The sequence below is a fragment of the Narcine bancroftii genome, chromosome 1, assembly GCF_036971445.1.
Source record: "Narcine bancroftii isolate sNarBan1 chromosome 1, sNarBan1.hap1, whole genome shotgun sequence".
Taxonomy (NCBI): domain Eukaryota; kingdom Metazoa; phylum Chordata; class Chondrichthyes; order Torpediniformes; family Narcinidae; genus Narcine; species Narcine bancroftii.
In genome coordinates, this window is record NC_091469.1 from 467,504,657 (window position 1) to 467,528,213 (window position 23,557).

Here is a 23,557-nt window from a genome sequence, read left to right on the forward strand (position 1 = left end):
CATCAGAATTACATTTGAATGAAGCATGGCAAATAAGTTGCTAACATTTGACAGCTGGTTGAGAGACGTCTTTGGGTTGAAATTGTGCACATGACTGAAAGGTATTCCTTTTATTGTTGTGTCCAGTCTGTGCGTGTGAGATTGGCTGAGGGCAGGTTTGGACTTGGTGGAGAGGGCCTCATTGTGCAAAGTAACTGACTAATCAGATGAGACACCAAGCAATGTAAAGGCTGGTGGAATTTTGCACCAGTATGAATCGCCATGTTCACATCGAGGGAGAAAATTAAATGCAAGAAGTAAAATAAGTGTTTCCTTTATCACAGTTATATTTTTGCATTGGGTGTTGAGTGGAATCCTTTCTAAACTTGGACATTGTTGATCATCTTTCATTTGCATCAGCATTGCATTCAGAGGAGATTTTCGCCTTCCACTTGCTAGGGCAAATGTTTCATCAACAAGATGACCTTTTGGTGTATTTTTTCTTCTTTGGCTTGGCTTCGCAGACGAAGATTTATGGAGGGGGTAAAAAGTCCACGTCAGCTGCAGGCTCGTTTGTGGCTGACAAGTCCGATGCGGGACAGGCAGACACGGTTGCAGCGGTTGCAGGGGAAAATTGGTGGGTTGGGGTTGGGTGTTGGGTTTTTCCTCCTTTGCCTTTTGTCAGTGAGGTGGGCTCTGCGGTCTTCTTCAAAGGAGGTTCTGCCCGCAAAACTGTGAGGCGCCAAGATGCACGGTTTGAGGCGTTATCAGCCCACTGGCGGTGGTCAATGTGGCAGGCACCAAGAGATTTCTTTAGGCAGTCCTTGTACCTTTTCTTTGGTGCACCTTTGGTGTATATATGCTGTAAATATCACTAACTCAGATTGGCCAGCGGAAACCATGCCTTTCACAGAAAAATCTGACCACCATAATTGAGATTTACAGCTATCATGTTGTCAACGTGCTATTTTATCATCTGACGGAGAAACTTAATGTCTTGTGCTCTTTAATCATGCATCTTAATTAGCTCACTTTAATCAAAGAAATACTCGTGCAACTAAACAATGATAGAAATAAATGTGAAAGTAAGCCAAATATATTTTCCTCTTGATCCTTCTGTGCGGATTTCATTCAAGTCTATTGATAATGCATGGAGTATAGTTTTATTTTTGACTTGGCAAGAAGGAAAGTGATTGAAATGAGTTCTTTCAATAATCATTTTTTTTAAGGCAATCGATGGTATTCATCAAGTAGGGGTTTACTGTTTGGCTCTGGTACCAGCTAATACTCTTCCCAAAACCCCACTGGGTGGTATACACCTGTCTGAAACCAAACAGTGCTTCTTGGAAGGTTCTCTCCATCCATGCAATGTGTTAATGTGTCCACACACCTGCGTGACAAATCTGCCCAAGCCCAGGCAGAAACAACCAGGTAAAGACCTTTGCTTTCCTAAACTCAATGCGAAATTATATGCTATGAAATAATTAAATAACGGAAGATCATTTTCTTCATTTTAATAGCACCAGGCTAAACAAATGAAATATTGCTGAGTTGAATTTCGTAATATGATTATATGCACAAAGCATTTTGACAAAATTCTCTTGACATGAAGGATGCAGATTTACTGCAGTTTGTCTTTTGATGGTCACTTTTTGTTGAAGTGGTTTCTCTGGGATTTTATGCACCTTGCAGAGATCGGTCCTGCTTCTGTAATGGTGGGTAATCTGGTATCAGGAAAAAGAATCGCCCAGGCCAGTGGCAGGGATCTAGGGCAGATTGAAGATAACGACCAAGGTAGAAAGGTGAGTCGTCCTAAGAGCTTCAGCACCCTTCAAACAGACTATCTTGTGAAAAGTCTTGACTTCAATGCAGAAATGAAATGAATAAAGCTCCAGATTTTAATATTGGTAAATGAGCCGAAATCTGCAGCCCTTGTCGTTATGATACTGCCGTGGGAATGGACAGGGTGTTGGGTGGTGGGGAGACGTGGGTGGGGATGAAGGTTTAATGTGAGATTGCATGATGAAGTGATGTTGATAGGGTTAAGGGCTCCGCGGGGAGAATGGGAGTGATTACTGTGGGAATTGGATGTTGTGTGGCACCATGAGTGATGCTGGTGGGGAAGGAGCAAGGTGTAAGGGTGAATATAGGCTGTATCATACCCTTCTAGTATTATAACAATCCCAGCAGAACAATTGTAGAAGTCAACAGTCCTGGCTCTGCAGTGAAGGACCTCTCAGTATGATTATTCCTTTTATGTGACAGACATATTTCAACAACAATTCCTGTCAGTTTAGAAAATTACTTTAAATTTGGTATTCTGATAACTAATCTGGGTAGATACAGTTTTAACACCCAGTAATGGTTTTAATTTAAAGTCAAACTGATTTTTTTATCACATGTTTTGGCCCTTAAGGAGCATTTAAACAAAAATAGGTTGCAATATTATGAGTGTACAATAAGCACCTAGTCTACTGATGGACAGAAAATTTTGGAGATTAGACAAAGAAATGGCAGATGGTGTACAAGTGGTAGAGCTCCAGTATTATTTTCTAGAATCTTTCGCACACCCTTTCAAGTTTAATGATACCAATGGTGGGGTTTTTCCTGGTGCATTAGAATGTCCCGAACTAAATTAGCTGAATTTACCAAATTGTCTGTACGACTGCACTGATGGAATTGGTCATGCAGTGAAGATTTGAGGTAAGCTATAAGATCATAACATATAGGAGCAGAAATAGGCTATTCAGCCCATCGAGTCTGCTCTGCCATTCAATCATGAGCTGATCCATTTCCCCACTCAGGCCCACTGCCCGGCCTTCTCCCTCTGATGCACTGGCTAATCAAGAACCTATCAATCTCTGTCTTAAATACACCCAATGACCTGACCTCCGCAACTACCTGTGGCAACAAACTATCTACAGATTTACCACCCTCTGGCTGAAAAAACTCCTACGCATTTCTGTTCTAAGTGGACACCCTTCAATCCTGAAGTTGTGTCCTCTTGTCATAGACTGTCCCACCATGGGAAACAACCTTTCTGCATCTACTCTGTCCATAACTTTCATCATTCAAAATGTTTTTTTATGAGATTCTCCCTTCATTCTCCTAAATTTCAATGAATATAGGCCAAGAGTTTCAAACACTCCTCATATAATGATCCTTTTATTTCCTGAATCATCCCTCCTTTCAACCATCTCCAATGTCAGCACATCTTTTCTTAAATGAGGATCCCAAAACAGCTCACAATACTCCATGAGGTCTCACCAGCGCCATATAAAACTTCAACATCACATCCTTGCTTTTATAATCTATTCCTCTTTGCTTTACAGATTTACAAATTTTAAATTATAGGGCATTTACCTTCATTCATCAAACTTTTTCCATGGTTATTTATAAAATGAATCGATTAATCAAGTTATATTTCAAAACCAACACAGTTTATTTTTATGTACTCTTCATATCCTCATGCCATTCTATTTTTAAGCCAATTATTGCTGTGTTCCTGTTTTAGTTTATGTTTCTGGCTGAAGTTCTACAATGGCGTGCACAAACTACTCCTGACCATGTGCTTTTCACACTACTGAACTCTAGGGTAAGTTTCTCATTGATTAGCTAACTCCTAATGAGTTCTGGGTACAGGTTGAAGGGGCCACTGATTGTGGAGGTGGAGGTCGAGGAATTGAAAGGAGAGGAAAAATGGGAAGCATGCAGAATCAAGACTTGGCTGCCCAGTTTACTGTGGACTGATTTGGTCCATGTGAAAGACCATAAACACGGGTGAGAAAGTGAGTGGAACTGAGAGCTTTTTAAACCTACAAATATTGAGCAACCCAATAGTTGACCAAGGCTTTCAAGGCTATGAATGGATTTTTTTTAGGGAAGATTTAGAGAGGATATTTCCAAAGAAAGAGACCAGAACCAATATAAAATGGAAGAACAATCCAAATGAAGATTCTCCACTAAGAGAACATGGAACTCAGTGCAGCAAGACATTGAGAAGAAATGTGCAAGCAGATATAGAGAGGCTGGAGATGCACAAGAGAGAGAAAAGAACAGCTGAAGAGGTTTGGGAGGATGCCCAAGCAGAACAAAATTTAGATTTTGGACTAAGTGTTCTTGGGCAGAAAATATTAATTCTAAAATTTATTGCTATTTCTATAATTAGCTCACTATAGGTAATAATTACCTCATTATCGAGAATAAATCCTTTTCTTCCATACATAAAAGATAAGTGGATTCTCATGGACAAATTTTCAGGTTAATATCCAAGGTGAATCATAAAGCTGGAAGTGAATGCAGTTCCTAATTCTTGAACCATCCAAAATTTCCATTAAGGTAATCATTGAACTGTGAATGAAGTCATCACAATTCACTTTTTCATTTTTGTTAACCAGGGAACAATAGCCAATTCTTTAACATGCCTTCAGCTGCATAAACGAGCAGAAAAAATAGCAGTTATGTTGATGGAAAGAGGACACCTGCAGGATGGAGATCATGTGGCTTTGGTTTATCCACCAGGTAGAGTCCGTTCATAATTTTTGCTTAAACTCTTAAACCTCTCTTGTGGTAAATGAGACAAAATTAATTTAAATGTAGACATACAGCACGGAAACAGGCCATTTACAGCTGGTGCTGTAAAGGCGTTGCGCTAACCGCTACGCCAACCATGCCGAGCCTGATTAATCAGAATTCTGTGTATCTCATCAGCTAAACATAATAAATTTAATTTTTTGATGGTTTAGGTGGCTTTTAGAGGCAAGCTTGCAACTTAGTTTGCTGTGAAGTCTCTGCTGCACTAACATGGGGATCTTTAATTTAAAATGCAGATGCTGAGTTGAAAAATATTTTGTCCTTCATGCAGGAATAGACTTAATTGCAGCATTTTATGGATGCCTGTATGCAGGTTGTGTGCCAATAACTGTTCGACCTCCACATCCACAGAATGTATCTACCACGTTACCCACAGTGAAGATGATAGTGGAGGTAAGTGAAGACTTAGTGTTCTGGTATGATCTGCATTTGAATTTGCACCCACTCCTTCCTCCTGTATGATTTATTTTTGACTCAAGTTGCAGCTACTCTCTGTTTTACCATACAATGTTTATAAAACAATGCTATAGTAACTTCCGAAACAGTGAAGGCTAAATTCAGTCAAAATGAATGCAAGATTTTATACTGGAACCTAAATGAACTCCGTTTAAGCATGTCCCTTCAGTGGCAAATATTCATGTTTTTGATGGTTTATTCTACTGTAATGTAAGAGAGGTCAGAATTGTTTGTGAGATCGATGATACTCTTATAAATGGGAACTTGATGGTCAGGAAGGAACCGACATTCCCAGATAACTAAATAAACTTTATATCATCACTCTTTATTGAAGTTGCTGCAATTGAATTGTCTTTCATTATGTCTTTGGTATGTGCATTGCAAATCAACAAACTCAGAGTTACAAGCTGCTTATCAGAGTCCCGAAATGAACTATGTAATGGGGGGTTCGCAATCCAGAGGCGCAAGATCAAATTCCAGCAGAATACATTGCGAAACTGATTTCAATAAATGTGTGAGTTAAGCTTAGAAAATAGCATTAAACCTGATAAGTTCATGACATCTTCCAGTATAAAGGTTCTGTGGCCTGTTTGAGTCCTCATGAATTCTGTTTCTCTCTTCACAGATGCTTCCACCCAGCTGTATATTTTCAGCATTTCCTGTTTTAGTTTCCAGCATCTGCAATTTCTTGCTTTTAATTATTACTCCATTTGTTGCAGTGGTGTGCCTTTCCATATTGCTCAACTCGCTTCACTTTCTGTGTCTCGAAAGCACAGAAATGCTGGAGGAGCTCAGCAGGTCTAGCTGCGTCCATAGGAGGTAAAGATAAATAACCGATGCTTTGGGCTTGAGTCCTTCTTCACGGTACCTTGAAGAAAGGCTCAGGCCCAAAACATCGCTTACACATCTTCACCTCCAATGGACACTGTGAGATCTGCTGAGCTCCTCCAGCATTTCTGTGTATTTACCACAGTCACAGCATCTGCAGAGTTTTGTGTTTCACTCCACTTTCTTGGTTTATTTGTTCATGTCCTCCCCTTTCAAAATATATTGAAAATATGACTATTTTAAAAAATTTGATCTCATATGAGGAAAGTATTATTTACTGTTATTTTTGGAATCAAGTATAAAATGTTCATATAGTGTTGCCCAGGCCACAGAATTGCTACGCCAGGGGACATCAATGAACCTGCCAGTTTAGCTCGCAAATGATCAGATTTATTGAAAGCAGTTTCAAAGATTGCAATGATAGAATATGATCTCATTTCTCCAGATGGCTAAAGCTGCACCATTCACACACATTTACCGACCAACAGCATTCATGAGTATTACAGATCCTAACAGGGAAATATTTACAAAACAAAAATTTAGTCACCATTATCAAGCTCATATTAGGACTGGAGGAATCCATTCTCTGTAAGTAGCTGGAAATTTTTAGGTCTGTTTGCCTGCTCAAAATGTACAACCCGGTGACCCAGTAGAAAATTATTTTAGTACTGAAAAGTGGGATCAAGTGATTTGAATGAATAATGATGTTCAGGGTTTGTTCAGCACTTGGAAGCATGGTAACTGGAAACCTACTTAATTAACCATGGTGACTTATGTAATTCATGTAATTTTCTCATTATTTATCTCTGACCTTGAGATTATGAGTCCATATTAATTCTTGTCCATTGGACACATTGCTTTATCAACTTTAGATAGTACATTATCTTCCATTGTTTCAAGGCAATGCATTGTGGTTCATTTACAATAATGGACATGTCTTTGACACTCCCTTCTAAAGTAAAGGAACTCATGTCATTTTGGAAAAGTAGAGAAACAGTTTGGGGCGGCACAGTTGGCGTGGTGGTTAGTGTAACACCTTTACAGCGCCAACGATCAGGATTGGGGTTCAAATCCTGCATTGTCTGTAAGAAGTTTGTGCATTTTCCCCGTGTCTGTTTTCTATGAGGGTTCCAGTTTCTTCCCACCATTTGAAACGTACCAGAGGTGTAGGTTAATGGGGTGTAAATTGGGCGATACAGATTCGTGGGCCAAAATGGCCTTATACCGTGCTCTATGTCTAAATTCTTTTTTTAAAAACTCATGGCTCTACAATGAGTGTGCTGTGCACCGTTATTATTTAAGTAAATAATTGCAATTATACTGCACTTTTCATTGCTTTGAAATATCCCAAGGACTATGCAGCCACCCAGAGTAGTTATTGTCATAATATAGGACATGCACAAGCCAATATCTGTAGAGCAAGCAGGAACAAGGTGGGGCAGTCAGCCTCTTGAGCCTCCTCCCCATCTTAATGAAGTTACACCTGACTCCACAGTGTCCACCTTTTCCCTCTACCCCTTCATACCCAGTGGTGGTAACCAAATATCTCCTCCGTGTGGCCATTCATCAAACTTAGTTCATTAATGTTGCTGTGAAACTTGCTGAGACATTTTATAATATAGATTGTGTTATGCTGATCTATTCCACAACAATGTACTTTTTCTCTATCTCACATCCATAACCCTCTATTTTTCTAACATCCATGTGCCTGTCTAAGAGTCTTTTGAATATCCCTATTGTACCAGCCTCCACCACTACCCCCGGCAATGCATTCCAGGCACCAACCAGTCTCTGAGTAAAAAGACTTACGTAACTCTCTCATCTTCCCTAAAGTTTTCTCCGCTCACCTTAAATCTGATGTGCTCTAATGTTTGCTGTTGTCAGCCCAGGAAAAAGGTCCTGGCTGTCCACCCAATCTAAGCCCCTCATAATCTAAAATACCTCTATTAAGTTATTGTAAGAGATGTTGGCTGAGAAATAAATATTTGGCATAGTCGAATATTGTTGTGAGTGAGGAAACAGGTTTGATAGGCAAGGACTCTGAACACAGTTTTGATGTAGGGAAGGATTTTATTTACAGAAGGCAACCGATGCAGAGTGCACACACACACACACACACACACACACACACACACACACACACACACACACACACACACACACACACACACACACACACACACACACACACACACACACACAATGAACTGGTACATACAATGATCAGGGAAAGATCACTACAATGCCCCACCACCCCTTGACTCAGTGCAGGCATGGCTCTATGCTACAAGGGACACTAATGAAACATTCCCAACCCTTTTAACAGTGCACATCTTACCAACAGTGTCTCTAGCACCCTTCCACATTTCTAGGCCTGGAGTGAAGCAGGGTGGTCCCAAGCTGGCAAAGAGAGAGAACAAAGAACACATGGCACCTTTATAGTGCTAGAGGGACAAGCCCACATCATTTACTGGGGGCCAATAGCTCTGTGGCAGGAGGGTTAATCTAATTACAATAGGCAATGGCCTAAGGCCAAGTACAGGCAGGCTGGAGAGTGCAGTCCAGGTAATTTACATGTGTCCAACGGCAAGGTGTTCACGGCAAGGTGGAGCGTAACCAAACCTTGATTGGCAGCTGGTGTGTCCTCCAACACAGTAGGGGGCAGTGCTGTCAAGTGACAGCTGCAACCCTTCCCAATACAAATATATTTGTCATAAATTCTCCCTAGCTATTCTTCAAAGTAAGAGATGTTATGGATAGGATGGGAGATGAGGACCTCGATACAATTGCTACCACTCAAGAGGGAGTGTTGAGCAAAGTCGTGGAGCTAAAGGTAGATCAGCCCCCTGCTCCAGACGGAATACATCCCAGGATACTGAAAGAAATGGGGGAAGTTCTAGAAGAGACATTTGTGATAATTTGCCAATATTCTCTGGGCTCTGGGCAGGTCCAGCAGATTAGAAGACAGTGAATGTCACACCAATGTTTAAAAAAGGATGTAAGCAAAAGACAGGTAATCTTTTTCTTTCCACTCACATAACTCTTTAAATATTCCCTATGCCATAGGTGCTCAGTGATTAGTAAGGGATTGCTTAAGTGGTATGTGGGTGGAAAGAAACATTTGAAAACCACTGTTTTAATCATACCTAATTGACTCGTTATGTGCATGGTTTCATAACTCCAAAGGAAATGGGCCAATGGTAATTTTTCTCAATCAAAATATTTCAGTAACAACTGGGTCTAGTGCAGTGATTCTCAACCTTCCCTTCCCACTTGCATACCATTTTAAGCAATTACTTACTAATCACAGAGCACTGATGGCATAGGGATGTGAGTGGGAAAAAAAGGTTGAGAACTACTGAATTAGCTTAATGTCTTTAGTAGAGAAATGCTTGAAGCTATCATTAAGGAAGTAATAATGAGACATCTGAATAGAAATTGTTTGTCATGGGTAAATCTGGAATTGAAATCAGTCAAGAAATTTTCAATAGTTTCTCTATTGGGAGTTGCCATTATTTTTTCACTTTCCAAGGTTAGTAAATTGATAACCAATCCTATACCCAAGCACACATTACGGATATGGTTTCAGTTCCTGAGGTTCTTTGATTTAAAAAATTTTACTCTGTCTGGTTTTATTCCATCTAATTCTTTTTTTCAATCATCTGTGAATGACCGAACTTTTTCTTTTTGGAAGGCTAAGTGGATTCTTTGTTATCGGGATTTGTTTTTGGAACATTATCTAATGTCCTTTGAGCAACTTTCAAACAAGCATGGTCTACCTAATTTACATCTGTTTAGATATTTTCAAATTAGACATTTTTTTGAACACTACATTACCTAATTTTCCCTGCTACATCAGTCAGATATGGTTAATGCTATTTTTTGTTTGAACCCCTCCTAGAAGGGTTTAATAGCAATTATATATGATGTTATTAAAATTGCCACCAGTTTGACTGGGACCAGGAACTTCAACAATCTTTTTGTGCAGAGACATGGGAAAAGATTCTTAGTTAATACCTCATCAATGTTTGCTCAACACCTCCTTGTTCAATTTAAAGTAGTACACAGAGTGCATATGTCTAAGGTCAAAGTTGGCTGTATTTTTCCTAATTTTAATCCAATCTGTAGCAAGTGTCATTCACAAGTCGCTTCATTGACCTATATGTTTTGGTCCTGTCCAGTTTTGGAAAGATATCTTTGGTCCTCTTTCAGTAATTCTTGCAATTGATTTACAGCCAAATACCTTAACTGCTCTTTTTGGAGTTTCAAGAGCAGATGTAGGTCATTGTCTGGTTTCTGCTCATTGGATAACCACCCTGATGGCTGAGATTTTGTAATCAAGTCTCTTGAGTAGAATTCATGTCCACAACCTTCAGGTTGTTTCTGCGGATCTATAACAAAAAAACAAACATTCATTGTACCACTTTAAAATAATTTTACAACTTAACAGTTTAATTGAGAGAATCTGTGTGAGTGCACCATTGTAGGTTATAAACTCCTTGAATATAAACTGCTAGGTAGTTCTCTGTTGTTAGCTTCTCTGCTCTTTCAATGTGGAAATAAAGCCCCCATTAATTGTGCTGGTACAAGGTTCATTTTCTCCCTGGGTGTTTACGCCACAGGTCCACTACAGGGAGAAGGGAGGGAAAGACATTTTTTAAAAATACAGTATCCAACCCGCACATAAAGGTGAACGATTGTTTCAATTACATTAGCGTTGACAAAAGAAAATACTTTGTCAAAATTTGTATCATGGATTTAAGAGGAGGATGTGCATTATAGACAATGAGACCTGCTCTGCTTTACCCTTTTTGTATACAAGGCAGAAAGACTCAAGTATTATTTGCAAGGAATAAAATGTGAGGTTTCATTAAATTTTAATGATCTGTCTTTCTCTTTTGAAAATCCAATTTATATTAAATTGGGCAACATATTAAGACATTATTACCACCTTAAACAATTAATTCATACTGTGTGCTCTTTTTTTTATATAAAAGTAGTTCTTTACCACACATAAAAAAAATCTCCAGCATACTGGAAAGAGAGTTCATGAGGTACATCAAAATAAAGTCAGAACAGAAACAGTCCATGCTGACCTCTGCTCTTTTACACATATTCCATTTCCCCACATTAAGAACCATATCCTCCCGTGTCTTGCCTAATCAAGTGTGTGATCAAGTGTGTGAAATCTCATAGCTGTATCTGATTCCACCGCCTCCTCTAGCAGCATGTTCCAGATATCAACCTCTCTCTATGTTTATAAAAAATGTATCCCTCATATCTCCTTTAAAGCTCCATCCTTTCACCTTTAACTTCCACCCTCTTCCATTTGATACCTCTATCCCGTGGAAAAAATATATTTTGACTATCTACTTTCTCAATGTCTCTCATAATCTTATGTATGCCAACAGTTCTAACTCAGCCTCAAAAGCCCATCCATTTCCATCATTCCCCATAATTAAAGTCTGCCAACATCCCGTTGAATCTTCTCTGCATTCTTTCCAGCCCAATCACATCCTTCCTATAATGTGGCCAAAACTCTACACAACCTAACCAGAAGATTGCAAGGTATAATTGAGTTTCATAAAAACATGGGAAATGGGAGTCAATGCAGGCCGTTCAACCTGCTGAGCCTTCTCCAATAAGATCAGGTGAATCATCTACCTGAAACATCCTGCCCTGTCCCTCTACCCCTGATTCCTTCAGTATCCAAAAATCGATTGATCTGTGATTTGAATGCAAGCAATCTCTGCACTGCACAACAAATGTTTTCAAAATGATTGCTTCCTGAAAAAATAATTGGAGATTATGATAGACAAGTTCAAAATGAACCATAAAGATAATTTCAGATTTGCTGAAGGAAGTTGGAGAAACACTAAATTAACTTTTTTAAAATTTAGCCTGTTTAATCACCTAACGATGCTGGCACTTTGCGTTAGTTCAACTGACTGGAAAATGTTTTTGCTGCTGAATTTAGTTTGTACTCAGCATCTGATGCCTCTCATATCAGAGTCCAACAATTGTCGGCCGGCATCAATGGATTCCAGTTGCCCTGACGCCACTGTTCCATGGTCACAATAATTCTGCTGAAACCTTTCACCATGTTTCTAGTCAAGTCAACTTTATTTATCGTTCATAACATGCTCACACGGTAGGACGAGAAAGCGTTTCTTCAGGACCACGGAGCATATTTACATAGATATAAGTTAGGCAAACAGTTGCATTGCAATATTAAAATATTAAGACGTAGACACTGAAAGTCCACGGCGCACTATGCAAATCTGTATTGGGAGTTCAGGAGGCTGTTGGCTTGGGAAAAAAGCTGTTTCCCACTCTGGGCGTCAGGGCCTGAGTGCTTCCATACCTTCTGCCAGATGGCAGAAGGAGAACAGTTTACATGCAGGGTGGTTGAAGTCTTCCACAATGTTTATTGATTTTTGCATGCATTGAGTGTAGTAGAAGCTCTTCATGCTAGGAAGAGGTTCCCCATTGGTCTTTTCTGCTGACCTCACTATCCTCTGCAGTGTCTTGCAGTCGGTGGTACAGCTTCCAAATCAGGCAGTGAGACAGTTGCACAGGATGCTCTCAATACATCCTCTGATCAAGTCCAAGTGCAAATGCAGAAAATGACACGCTGCTCTTCATGGTTTTATATGCTTGGTAGACTTAAAATATGACAGGAAATCACCAAAATACGTTATAATCTTTAAAACAGTATGTGATAGTAAACTTTTCTAAGTTTTCGTGATCAGCACCCTAAATTCAATAAAATTAAACCCAAAACTATTTTGGAAGCAAAATCCTTGTTGTCCATTGTTATCCACAGCCTGCCAGAGTTGAGATTTCCAGATTCATCCCCTGTGCAAAGAAGATTTGCTAATTTCAGTCCAACCCCTTTATTTGACACTGTGAACCCTAGGTCTAGACTCCCCAGGTAAAAGAAAAACCCTACCCTGTACCAACTTTGTTGAAGCTTTCAGTCAATGCTCATTGTTCTAAACTCTAGGGAATAGAACCAAGCCTACTCACCCTTCCCTCAATGACAATGAGATCCTCCCTTGTCCTTATAAACTTTGGTGAACACAGGGCCAAAGCCATCAAAGACTCCTTGTGCATTAACTTGCTCATCCCTAGGGTCATTTTCGTTAAGTTCCCATGGACCATCTCTGCAGCAAGCATATCATCCCTCAGATATGGGACCAAAACTGCTCTCAGTATTCCATACGTGTTTGACTAACACCTTCAGCATCACATATTTTGCTTTTATATTCCAGTCCTCTTGAAATTATTGTTAACAATACATTTGTCTTCCTTATTACCAATTCAAACTAAAAATTACACTGTAGGGAATACTGCTCTAGGAAGCCTAAGTCCTTTTAGACCTCTGCTTTCTGAAATTGCTCTTGATTTAGAAAGAAGTCTACACCTTCTACTAAAGTGCATGACCATATGCTGTTCTCCATCTGCCACGTGTTTGCCCATTCTCCCAACCTATCTGAGCCCCTTTGCAAACTTTCTGCTTCCTCAATACTATTTGCCCCTCCACCTATCTTCATGTCATCTGCAAATCTGGCCACAGTCGTCAATTCTGTTATCTAAATTATTTACAAACGATATGAAAAGTAGTGGATCCAACACCAACCTCTGCGGAATACCACGTCACTGGAAGCCAGCAAGAAATTGACCTTTTATTCCATTCTGTGCCTTCTGCCAGTTAGCCAATTTTCTATCCACACTAATACCTTTCCTGTAACTCCAGGAGCTCCTATCTTATTTATTATCTCATGTGTAGCACCTTATCAAAGGCCTAGTGAAAATCCAAATAAACTGACTTTCCTTTGTCCACCCTGCTCATTACTTCCTAAAAAAATGCCAACAGTATTGTCAAACAAGATCTCAACCATGCTGACTTCGGATTATTTTATCTTGTGGTTTCAAGTTCTTCAAAACCTCATCCTAACAATGGATTCTAGAATCTTGGTTCCCACTGAATTCAGGCTGACCAGCCTATAGTTTCCTGTCTTTTGTCCTTGCTCTCCTTAAAGAGTGAGTGACATTTGCGATATTCCATTTCTGGTATGGGGACACCAATATCCCTGAGTGGAAAGTCCTGCAAAAGGTAATGGACACAGCCCAGGACATCACAGGCAAAACCCTCCCCACCATTGAGAAGATCTACAGGGAACACTGCCATCAGAGAGCAGCAGTATCAAGGATCCACATCGCCAGACACATGCTTTATTCTCTGTGCTACCATCATGAAAGAGGTATAGATGCCACAAGACACACACCACCAGATTCAGTAACAGCTGCTACCCCTCCACCATCAGATTCCTGAACAATAAACTCAATTAAGGACTCTTACTTCCGCACTATTTTTCTTCTCTCTATATTACAGTTTTCTTACAATTCTTTTTGTTTACATGTATACTATCTTCTTGAGTACAGTGTTTGCACTACAATAAGCAGTAATTCTGCCTCGCCTGCAAGAAAAGGAATCTCAGGATTGTATGTGTTATAATGTATGTACTCTGACAATAAATCTGAACTTTGAACTTTAAGCTCTAGAACCATACCCAACTCCAGTGATTCTTATAAGTTGTGTTCACAATTTCTTCAGCTACCTCTTTCAGAACCCTGGGGTGTAGTTCATCTGGTCCAGGTGACTTATCCACCTTAAGCTCCCCAAGCACATTCTTCTTAGTGACTGCACTCACTTTTGCCTCCTGACTCTCTCGAATTTGTGGGACATCGCTAGTGTCTTCCACAGTGAAGATTGATGCTAAATACCAATTCGGTTCATCTGTCATTTCTTTGTTCCCCATGACCACTTCTCCAGTGTAATTTTCCTTATATATGTTCACCTTCATATTTTCATTTTCTTCCCCCCCTTGTTGATTTTTTTTTTTGGTTGTCTTATGGTTTCGTTTATTTATTTAGCACATTAAAAACAACTCATGTTGACCAAAGTGCTGTACAGATCAAAGAGACATCCAACTAGGCACTATTTAAAGTACAGAATAAAACGAAGAGGAGAGGTTTTTTAAAATCCTACAGCTTCCCACTAATTTTGCAAGACTTTAAGCCACCTCTTGGTTTTGCCTTTATTTTCCTTGTCAGCCATCATTGCCTGTCCCTCTGTTTAGAATGCTCCTTCCTCTTTGGGATGAACTCATCCTATGTTTTCTGAATTATTCCCAGAAGCACCTGCATTGCCATTCCTGTCTTCCTTCCTGGGGTCTTCTTCCTATGGACTTTGGCCAGCTCCACTCTCATGCCACCATAGTTACGTGGACTCATTTGTTACATGGGCAGATCTGGCGTTAGTTTCTCCCTTTTTTTTTAGCTATTCAGCACATTAACAGGCCCTTTTGGTCCATGAGCCTGTGCTGTCCAATTAACCTACAACCTCTGCTCTCACACTGTAGATTCTGATTCTGATTACCATCTCCTAAGGGTTCCTTGACTTTAAACTCCCTAATCAAGTCCGGTTCATTGTACAGCACTGAATTCAGAAATGCATTTTCCCTTGTGGGCTCCTCCACAGGCAGCTCTAAAAAGACATCTTGTGGGCATTTTTCACAAATTTCTCTACTTGGGATTCAGAGTTGACCTGATTTTTACAGTCCTCTATGGCCACCACAACATTGCCTCTATTACGCACCTTCTGTAACTCCTGTTGTAATTTGCACCCTTCATCTTAGTTGCTAGTTGGAGCTGAATGTAAATCCCATCAGGGCCTTGTTAAATTTTAAATTTAGACATACAGCACAGTAACAGGCCCTTTTGGCCTACAAGCCCACCCAATTACACCCAATTAACCTAGAACGTTTTGAACAGTGGGTGGAAACCAGAGTACCCGGGGAGAACATACCAACTCCTTACGGTGCAGGATTCAAACCCCGGTCCCGATCACTGGTGCTGTAACAGCGTTGCACTAACCATAATGGTAACCACGCCGGCCTTTCAATTTCTCAGCTCTTAGCAGTTTTTTAATTTACCCTTCAGTGCATGTGGATAGCAGGTTATCTGGGGAGTGGGGGAGTTATTAGTGGACATGTGAGAGAGAGGAGATTGCAGGAAAATAAGTTTTTGGGATGGACTAATGGAAATGATCTGAAAGACACTGTGGACTCAATGGGTCAAATAGCAACCAGCTTTTCTGCTACTCAGCAAGATTGAGACTTATCTGATTTTGGATAAGACTCCATTTTCCTTCCTACTTCCTTTAACCCTTAATTCTACTCTAGTCGTATATTAAAAGAGTTTTACAGTACAGAAGCCAGCCTTTCAACCTAACTTGACAGTGCCAAACAAGTTGCCTACCAACCTTGTCCCATTTGCAAGTCCAATATCTATGAGAAATAGAGATCTTCCAAGTTGCTTACAATATGTTCATCTTCATCGACTTGCATACAAAGGCATTGAGGTGCCTTTAGAAATCAATGTTTCCAGTCTTTCACCATTTCAAAAAATTAAATATTTCTGTTGTTTACTAAAGTGTATTTTTTCATAGGGTGCTCTGTCTTCCACATTGTTACCTCCATATCCCCTTAAAGCCTCTTTGTATCTCCACCACTCACATTCCTGCTTGTTGTATCATCAGTAAATGTTACATTTGGTCATCTTAGCCAAATTATTGTGAATGATTGAGGTCCAAACACTTATCCCTGTGATTCTCCACTCATCACACTGCAAAGGACCCTGTTCATTTCCACTCTTTATTTCCCATCTGTTAATCAACTTTCAATCTGAGCTGATGTACTGCTCCAATTTCATGTTTACTCAGGTTCTTTTATGGGAGCTTATTAATAGCCTCTGAGAATCCAAATGCACCACACCCACTGGTTCCTTCATCTACTCTGTTAGCTATGTCTTCAGAGAACTCTATGGTGGAAGTGTTGTAAACAATACATTTTTTCATATTCTCATATGACATAGAAGAAATTCATTTTGGCCATCAAGTCTATGCTGGCTCAAAATGCAATCCCATCAATTACAATTGAACTGAATTGTTTATTGCCAAGTGTACTGAGATAAAGTGAAAAGCTTTGTTTTGCCTATGCAAGTCAACCAATAATTAAGTAAGCAGGTAGGTCAATAATGAAACAAAAGTTCAGGGTGTAATGTTACTAGAAGTTAAAGAATAGGTACAGTACATAGAAAAAGTACTGAGTATAGAGAAAAGTATCATTAAAACAGTACAAGGGCATTAATCTTTTACCAATGAGAGGATGGTGTAAGAGCCTGATAACAGCAGGAATAATGTTCATCCATTTGTTTCCCTCTAATCAGCTCACTCTCACGTGCCCATCAATTTCACCCTGATTCTTCTTCCCACCTGTTCCACTGTTAATTTCCAGGGTCACTTACCCCACATCTCTCGGATGTGTGAGGAAGCCAAATTACCCGGGTCACAGGAAGAGCATGAAGACTCAACATGGAAAGCACTATGGGATTGGGGGAGAGTTGTAGGTGTCAGGATCAAACTTGAGTCACTGGTAATGTGCTGCAGTGTCGTACTGCATAATGACACACAATTATTGCTAAACCTTTAAACTTAATTGGGTTTGGAATTGATGATGCAATGATTCAGATTGAAATTTTGAAGCATTATTCATCACAATTGTAATTTTTCTCCAACCTCATGTATATTGATAAGAAAACTTAAATAAACATCAAAATACTCCCTCATCTTCAGGTGGGCCGTTTTGCCATCACATTGCGTTCGTCCAGAGTGGGAGCCTGTCAAATAAATTTGCTGATGACGGATGGCTGGGGATTATGCTTCAGCTGTGTCATTACTCTTGTTTACACCCTGGCAGGGAAGAGGCTAAAGAAATTAATCACTGAAATGGAATATTTTTGCGAGTTATGACTTCTTAAAGTCCTTAATTCAATGAAATGTAGCTCTTCACCTAGAATCCTTTAAAAATGGATGCATCCTGAATCCTCCTCTCCTCCTCGGTAAGATTGCGGATTATCAGATCTTGACCTCATCGTTATTTTCCTTTTTATGTCCTGCAACCCTCAATCCTCCTCTAGCCATAGAGTTTTACAGCACGGAGTCTGGCCCTTCAGCCCAATATCTGTTCCAACCGTAGTTTGTCCCATTTGCAAATCGCAAATCCACTAATTTTAGCCTTGAAGATAGTCAGTGATGCTACTTCTACAGCCCTCTGGGGTAAAATGTTTAATGGCTCACAAGCCTTTGAAAGGAAAAATTCATCTTCATCCTTCATCCCAGTTTTAAGTGGAAGAATATCTTATTCCAGTCCCAGAAAGAATGACAGGTTATGTAGCATGGAGTTATACAGCACAAAAATAGGACTTAGGCACATCTGCCTTTATACCTTTGCCTACATTTGGACCATGTCCTTTACACTTTGCTTTTTTAAATGTCTATTTATATGCCTCTTGCATGCGTTGATTGCATCTCATTCCAGAATTTCTCTTTGGGACTCTCTACCCAAGAAGTGTGTGGAGGCACTTCTGAAACAGAAGCTAAAGAGCTCTTGGAGGAATTGAGCGATCGGAGGGCAGGGATTTACACCTGCCCAGAGATCTTGATGAATGGCAGAGTGGGCTCAAAGTGCTGGTGGCCTGTTCATCTCCTCTCTCTTATGTTTCCTGACCCCTGGTTCCAGGTTGCCTCTGTGGAGAAACACTCTCCCACCATCTATCCTTCTCAATTGGGAGAGATTGGATAGGCTGAGTCTTTATTCCCTGGAGGTTTATAAAATAATGATGGACAAATCTTTTCCCAACATAGATGATTCAAGAACTAAAGGGCACAAGTTTAAAGCGAGAGTGGAGAGATGTATTCATAATGAAGTAGTAAACTGGATTCAACATTGGCTATTACGGGCTGGTTGCTTCTCAGACTGGGGGTCTGTGACTCATGGTGTTCTTCAGGGATCAGTTCTGGGACCATTGTTGTTTGTCATCAATATCAATAATCTGGATGATAATGTGGTAAATTGGATCAGCAAGTTTGCAGGTGGCACTGAGATTAGAGCCGTTGTGAACAGTGAGGAAAGCTTTCGAAGCTTACAGAGGGATCTGAACCAGTTGGACAAATGGGCTGAAAAATGGCAGATGGAATTTAATGCAGACAAGTATGAAATGTTGCATTTTGAAAGGGCAAACCAAGGTAGGACATACACATAAATGGCAGGGCACTGAGGAGTGTGGAAAACTGAGGGATCTGGGAATAAGATGCATAATTCCCTGAAGGTGGCATCACAGGTAGAGAGCTTTTAGCACATTGGCCTTCATAAATCAAAGTATTGAGTATCGGAGTTGGGATGTTATGGTAAAATTGTAGAAGACGTTAGTGAGGGCAAATTCAGAGTATTGTGTGCAGCTTTGGTGGTCTAACTACAGGAAAGATATCAATAAAATTGAAAAAATGTATAGAAGATTTACTAGGATGTTGCCAGGACTTCAGGCCCTGAATTACGGGTAAGGTTTAACTGTTTAGGTCTGTATTCATTGGAGTGTAGAAGAATGAGGGGAGATTTGTTAGAGATATACAAAATTATGATGGGTACAGCTAGAGTAAATGCATGTAGGCGTTTTCCACTGAGGTAAAGTGAGATACAAACCAGAGCGCATGGGTTAAGGGTGAAAGGGGAAAAGTTGACGGGGAGCATTGGGGGAATTTCTTCATAGAGTAGTAGGAGTGTGGAGTGAGCTACCAGATCAAGTGATGAATGGGCACAATTTTAACATTTAAGAAAAATTTGGGCAAGTACATGGATAGAAGGGGTGTGGAGGGCTATGGACTGGGAGCAGGTCATCAGGACTAGACAAAATTATGGTTCAACAAAGACTTGAAGGTCTGAAAGGCCTGTTTCCTGTGCTGTAATGTTCTGTGGTTCGATGTAAGGGAGACCTGAGAGGCAACGTGCTCACTCAGAGGGTAGTCAGAATATGGAAGGAGTTACTTCCAGAGAAAGTAGTGGGGTGAATACAGTTGTTACATTTAAAAGGAAAGATGGAAATGGATCAGAACCAGGGTCGACTGGACAATTTGGCTGGCATTGACAATTTGAACTGAGGAGTGTGCTTTATGTGCTATAAAACTCGATGTCTATTTGTCCTCTTGCCCTAAAGATTCATTACCAACTAATGCCATTTTGAATGCTGGAATTAAGTATCCTCCACTAATGCTGCCTGATAGTGTATTCCACATTCTTAGCACTTCAGATTTTCTTCATGTCCCTTGTTCCGATGTCTCAATTCCCTTAATGCAGGGTTCTCAGTTCTTGGCCCCTCTGTCGATGGAATCCATTTTTCTCTGTCTCCTCCATTCATGATTTTCAAACATCTGCCCATCCTCATCTCTTCCTATCCTAACTCTATTTTACCCTAACCCACCCATTGGGAACCCACCTAATTTTGTACTGCTTTCATTAAATTCCACCTGATTTTCATTCCCTCCTCAAGTGGGCTGGAAGTTACCCCTGCATATATATCTGGTTGAATAGAATATTCTGCAGGGATTTTAATATGTATTTTAATTGCTATAACAATTTGCAGTGAAGCTTCTGAGGTTGGTCCAATATATTCTGAATAGTAGTTCAGGTTTTTTTGGGGGGAATTCAAAATGCCATGATGATAATGATGAGGGATTACTGTCATATACATGAGACAACATACAGATGCATGGAAATTCTTACTTGCTGCAGCTTGCAGGCCAACCACAATGGTGTAAATTAAATTACAACAATAGGTCAAAATTAAAAAAAATAAATAATAAACATTAAATGATAGCTAAATCAATATTTGTAGTTTCAATTAATGCAAGAAAAAAATTGCCCTATTGAAATTTCAGACAGTTGAGCCACTTAGAATGAGGATAATAAGAGCTTGGAATTTTATGTATGGTATAAGTGTCCACAGAACTCTCTGACTGTATTTTTTTTAAGTGGATCAAGAAGTGCTCTAGAGAAGGAAACCTACTCCAGTCAGGCTCAAAGCACAGAACTGCTGGAGGAACTCAGCCGGTCTCGCAGCATCCATAGAAAGTAAAGATATGTTACCGACGTTATGGCCTGAACCTTTCCTCCAGCATTTCTACTACAATCACGGAGTCTGCAGACTTTCATGTTTGACTCCGTAAGTGATTCTACTCCTCAACACACATGTTGCTGAGTCAAATACTCTCTGAAACTACAAGATGCATCGACATTGCAACAATCAGGGAGGAGCATTAAACCTTAATGCTTGTTGATTTTTTTCTTTCTTTTTAAAAATGTTTTTAATGATATTTTTCAAGATCAGAGAAAAAAGAGTTGACAATAATGATCTCAAGTACACTGAAATAGTACATAACAAAAAAGGAACAAAAATAAATAAATTTCATTGATTTCTTTTAAACCTAATTGAAATCATATTAATTTAATCTTTAATATTGATTGAAGGATTTATTTTTGGATACAAATCTTTGTAAGTTGAACCATCCTCAAAGGACCTGTTGACCTGCTGAGTTTCTCCAGCATTGTATTTTTACCATATTAATTTTCTCTGCAAGTTGCTTACTGATCAGAGCCATTGTTTTACAGGTCAGCCGATCAGCATGCGTTATGACATCCCAGTTCATTGTAAAACTTCTAAGGTCCAGAGAAGCAGGGGCAGCTGTTGATGTAAGAACGTGGCCTCCTGTTTTAGACACAGGTAGGAAATGTGACTTCAAAAACTAAGTGCAAAAGGGAGAAATGCACTCTCTTCCATGTTTGGTAGGTTGCTTTCAACTTATTAACCTGATTTTATGGGCTTCTATTGGGTGGGGGGGGGGGGGGGGTGGAGTCCAATTCCTGTCGCATAAGCATTCAGTGATGCATTTTAAACAAAGCAGAGTTTAAACTGTAATTTTTTTTAAATATAGAAACTTGGCTAATGGATGTTACATACCAGAGAGCAGCAATAGAAGGTAGTCCAGATCATGTTATATTTAAAATAATATTTTAAATTTTAAATTAACAATGATATTATACCTCATCAAATTTATTTTCCTTTACCTAAACTTAACAAACCTTATCTACACTTACCTTACTTAACCCCCAACTATGTGCGAATAAGCTGGTGCCACCACACAATTCTCAAAAGGCAGTTTAAAGAAGTTCAGTTTCAGAATATCAGTGATGACACATAGGCTCGATATTGATGCGACATTCAGGCCTTAGATGGAGGCGACAAGCAGGCTTCAGATGAAATTAGCAGTTCATGAAGTGGATGAAAGAGACTGGTGGGGGGGGGGGGGTGACGGAATGTTTATAAGTCACAAAACCCTTGTTGAGGACCTTCCAGTGAAATGTCCATTTTAGACGAGTACCAACGAAAACTCCCTTCTTCTTTTGCATAAGGGGCATGAAGCAAGTGATGCTCACATAGCTTCCAGAACCCTTTTTTGTGGGTCAGCTGAATTCAAGTGACCCTGAACCTGGTCACTATCTAAGTGCAGTATTTCATCTGCCTTCAGAACCCTTCCTGTGGGTCAACTGAACAAAAGTGACCTTCACTCTTTTGATCACAGAGTGGTCTTCTCATTCCTCTATAACAGAGAGGAGGAAATCAGACAGATTGTCTATAACCACACATGAGGCCAATCCAGCACAGTAGTTCTTCCAAGAGTTCCTTGCTCCTGTGCTGTCCCCTTAAAATAGCCCCTGAGCAAAGGTTTGTACACAGCCTTAATCTGTTGCTGACATGGTCTTAGCACCTGGGTTTCTCTCTCTCTGCAAGATGTATTCAATTTAGGATCATGTTGTTTTCAAACTGCCATCATTTAAACAGTCAATCCAAAACCATCGTACTCAGAAAAGAGAGTTCATTCTCGAAGTCGCAGTGTCTTGGAAAGACAGCTAATGGATCTGAGCGCTTCTTAATTATTCAAGAACAATGGAGTATTTGCTTTATTAAAAATTGAAGTATCTAAGTACTTAATAAGAACTGCTGAGGAATCCATCTGTTTTTAAATAACAGAGATGAGGTCAGAGATTGTTATAGATATAGAGATGTTTTGAAAAAGGAACAGATTTTTGGTAGAAATAAAACCAATAGTCGTGGTTTCCAAGAATTTGGACTGACCTCTTTGATAATGTAACTGTCACATGATTTGGAGAAATATATTTTCAAATTCAAACATTTTTGGATCATTTCAGTTTGGAGAGTACAGAAGTCAAAACCCTGTGACACACAAAGGGAATGGAACCTTGTGAAAGATAGGGTTGAATTACAATAACCAGAATAGGTGTGTGTTACTCCTGGGGAAAGGAGAACCCAGAATAAGTGCCTCTTGCAATAAGGAAGACCACTTTGCTGTCTCTTTGGAAAAGAGGACAGAATTCTATTGGGTCCATTTTTGTATGGTCACTTCATTTAACCCTTGTCTGGGTTTGTGAATTCATCATGAAAGATAATAGCCACATTCGTTGTCTCTTTGAAAAGAGGGCAGATTCTTTGTGTGGAAAACAAATTCCAAAATCTTCAGTAAAAAGAAGATTTGATTCTGAGAAGACAGGAATTGTTTTCTCCTTTTCACAGGAGATACATTGTTGGCTCAAACGATGGTCACTTCTATTTAAAGAATATCTTTCCAGACATCTTATCAAAAGAATTGTAAGTAAAGAGGCCTGAAGATAAGATGTTTAAAAGCGCTTTGTAATTGTTTCTGAAATGAGAATTTAAGATCTTC

The 23,557-nt window shown here is 39.7% G+C and overlaps 1 protein-coding gene across 7 annotated transcripts in view; it reads left to right on the plus strand.

The window, feature by feature from the left end:
* Positions 1-23,557, plus strand: part of LOC138751857 (disco-interacting protein 2 homolog C) — a 661,234-nt gene that overhangs the window by 535,133 nt on the left and 102,544 nt on the right. For all 7 annotated transcript variants that reach the window (XM_069914709.1, XM_069914705.1, XM_069914708.1 and 4 more), the window contains 6 exons: positions 1,209-1,410; positions 1,672-1,781; positions 3,494-3,574; positions 4,377-4,500; positions 4,844-4,965; positions 21,426-21,537. In XM_069914709.1, coding sequence (XP_069770810.1) covers positions 1,209-1,410; positions 1,672-1,781; positions 3,494-3,574; positions 4,377-4,500; positions 4,844-4,965; positions 21,426-21,537 — 751 coding nt within the window. The remainder of the gene's footprint in view (positions 1-1,208; positions 1,411-1,671; positions 1,782-3,493; positions 3,575-4,376; positions 4,501-4,843; positions 4,966-21,425; positions 21,538-23,557) is intronic.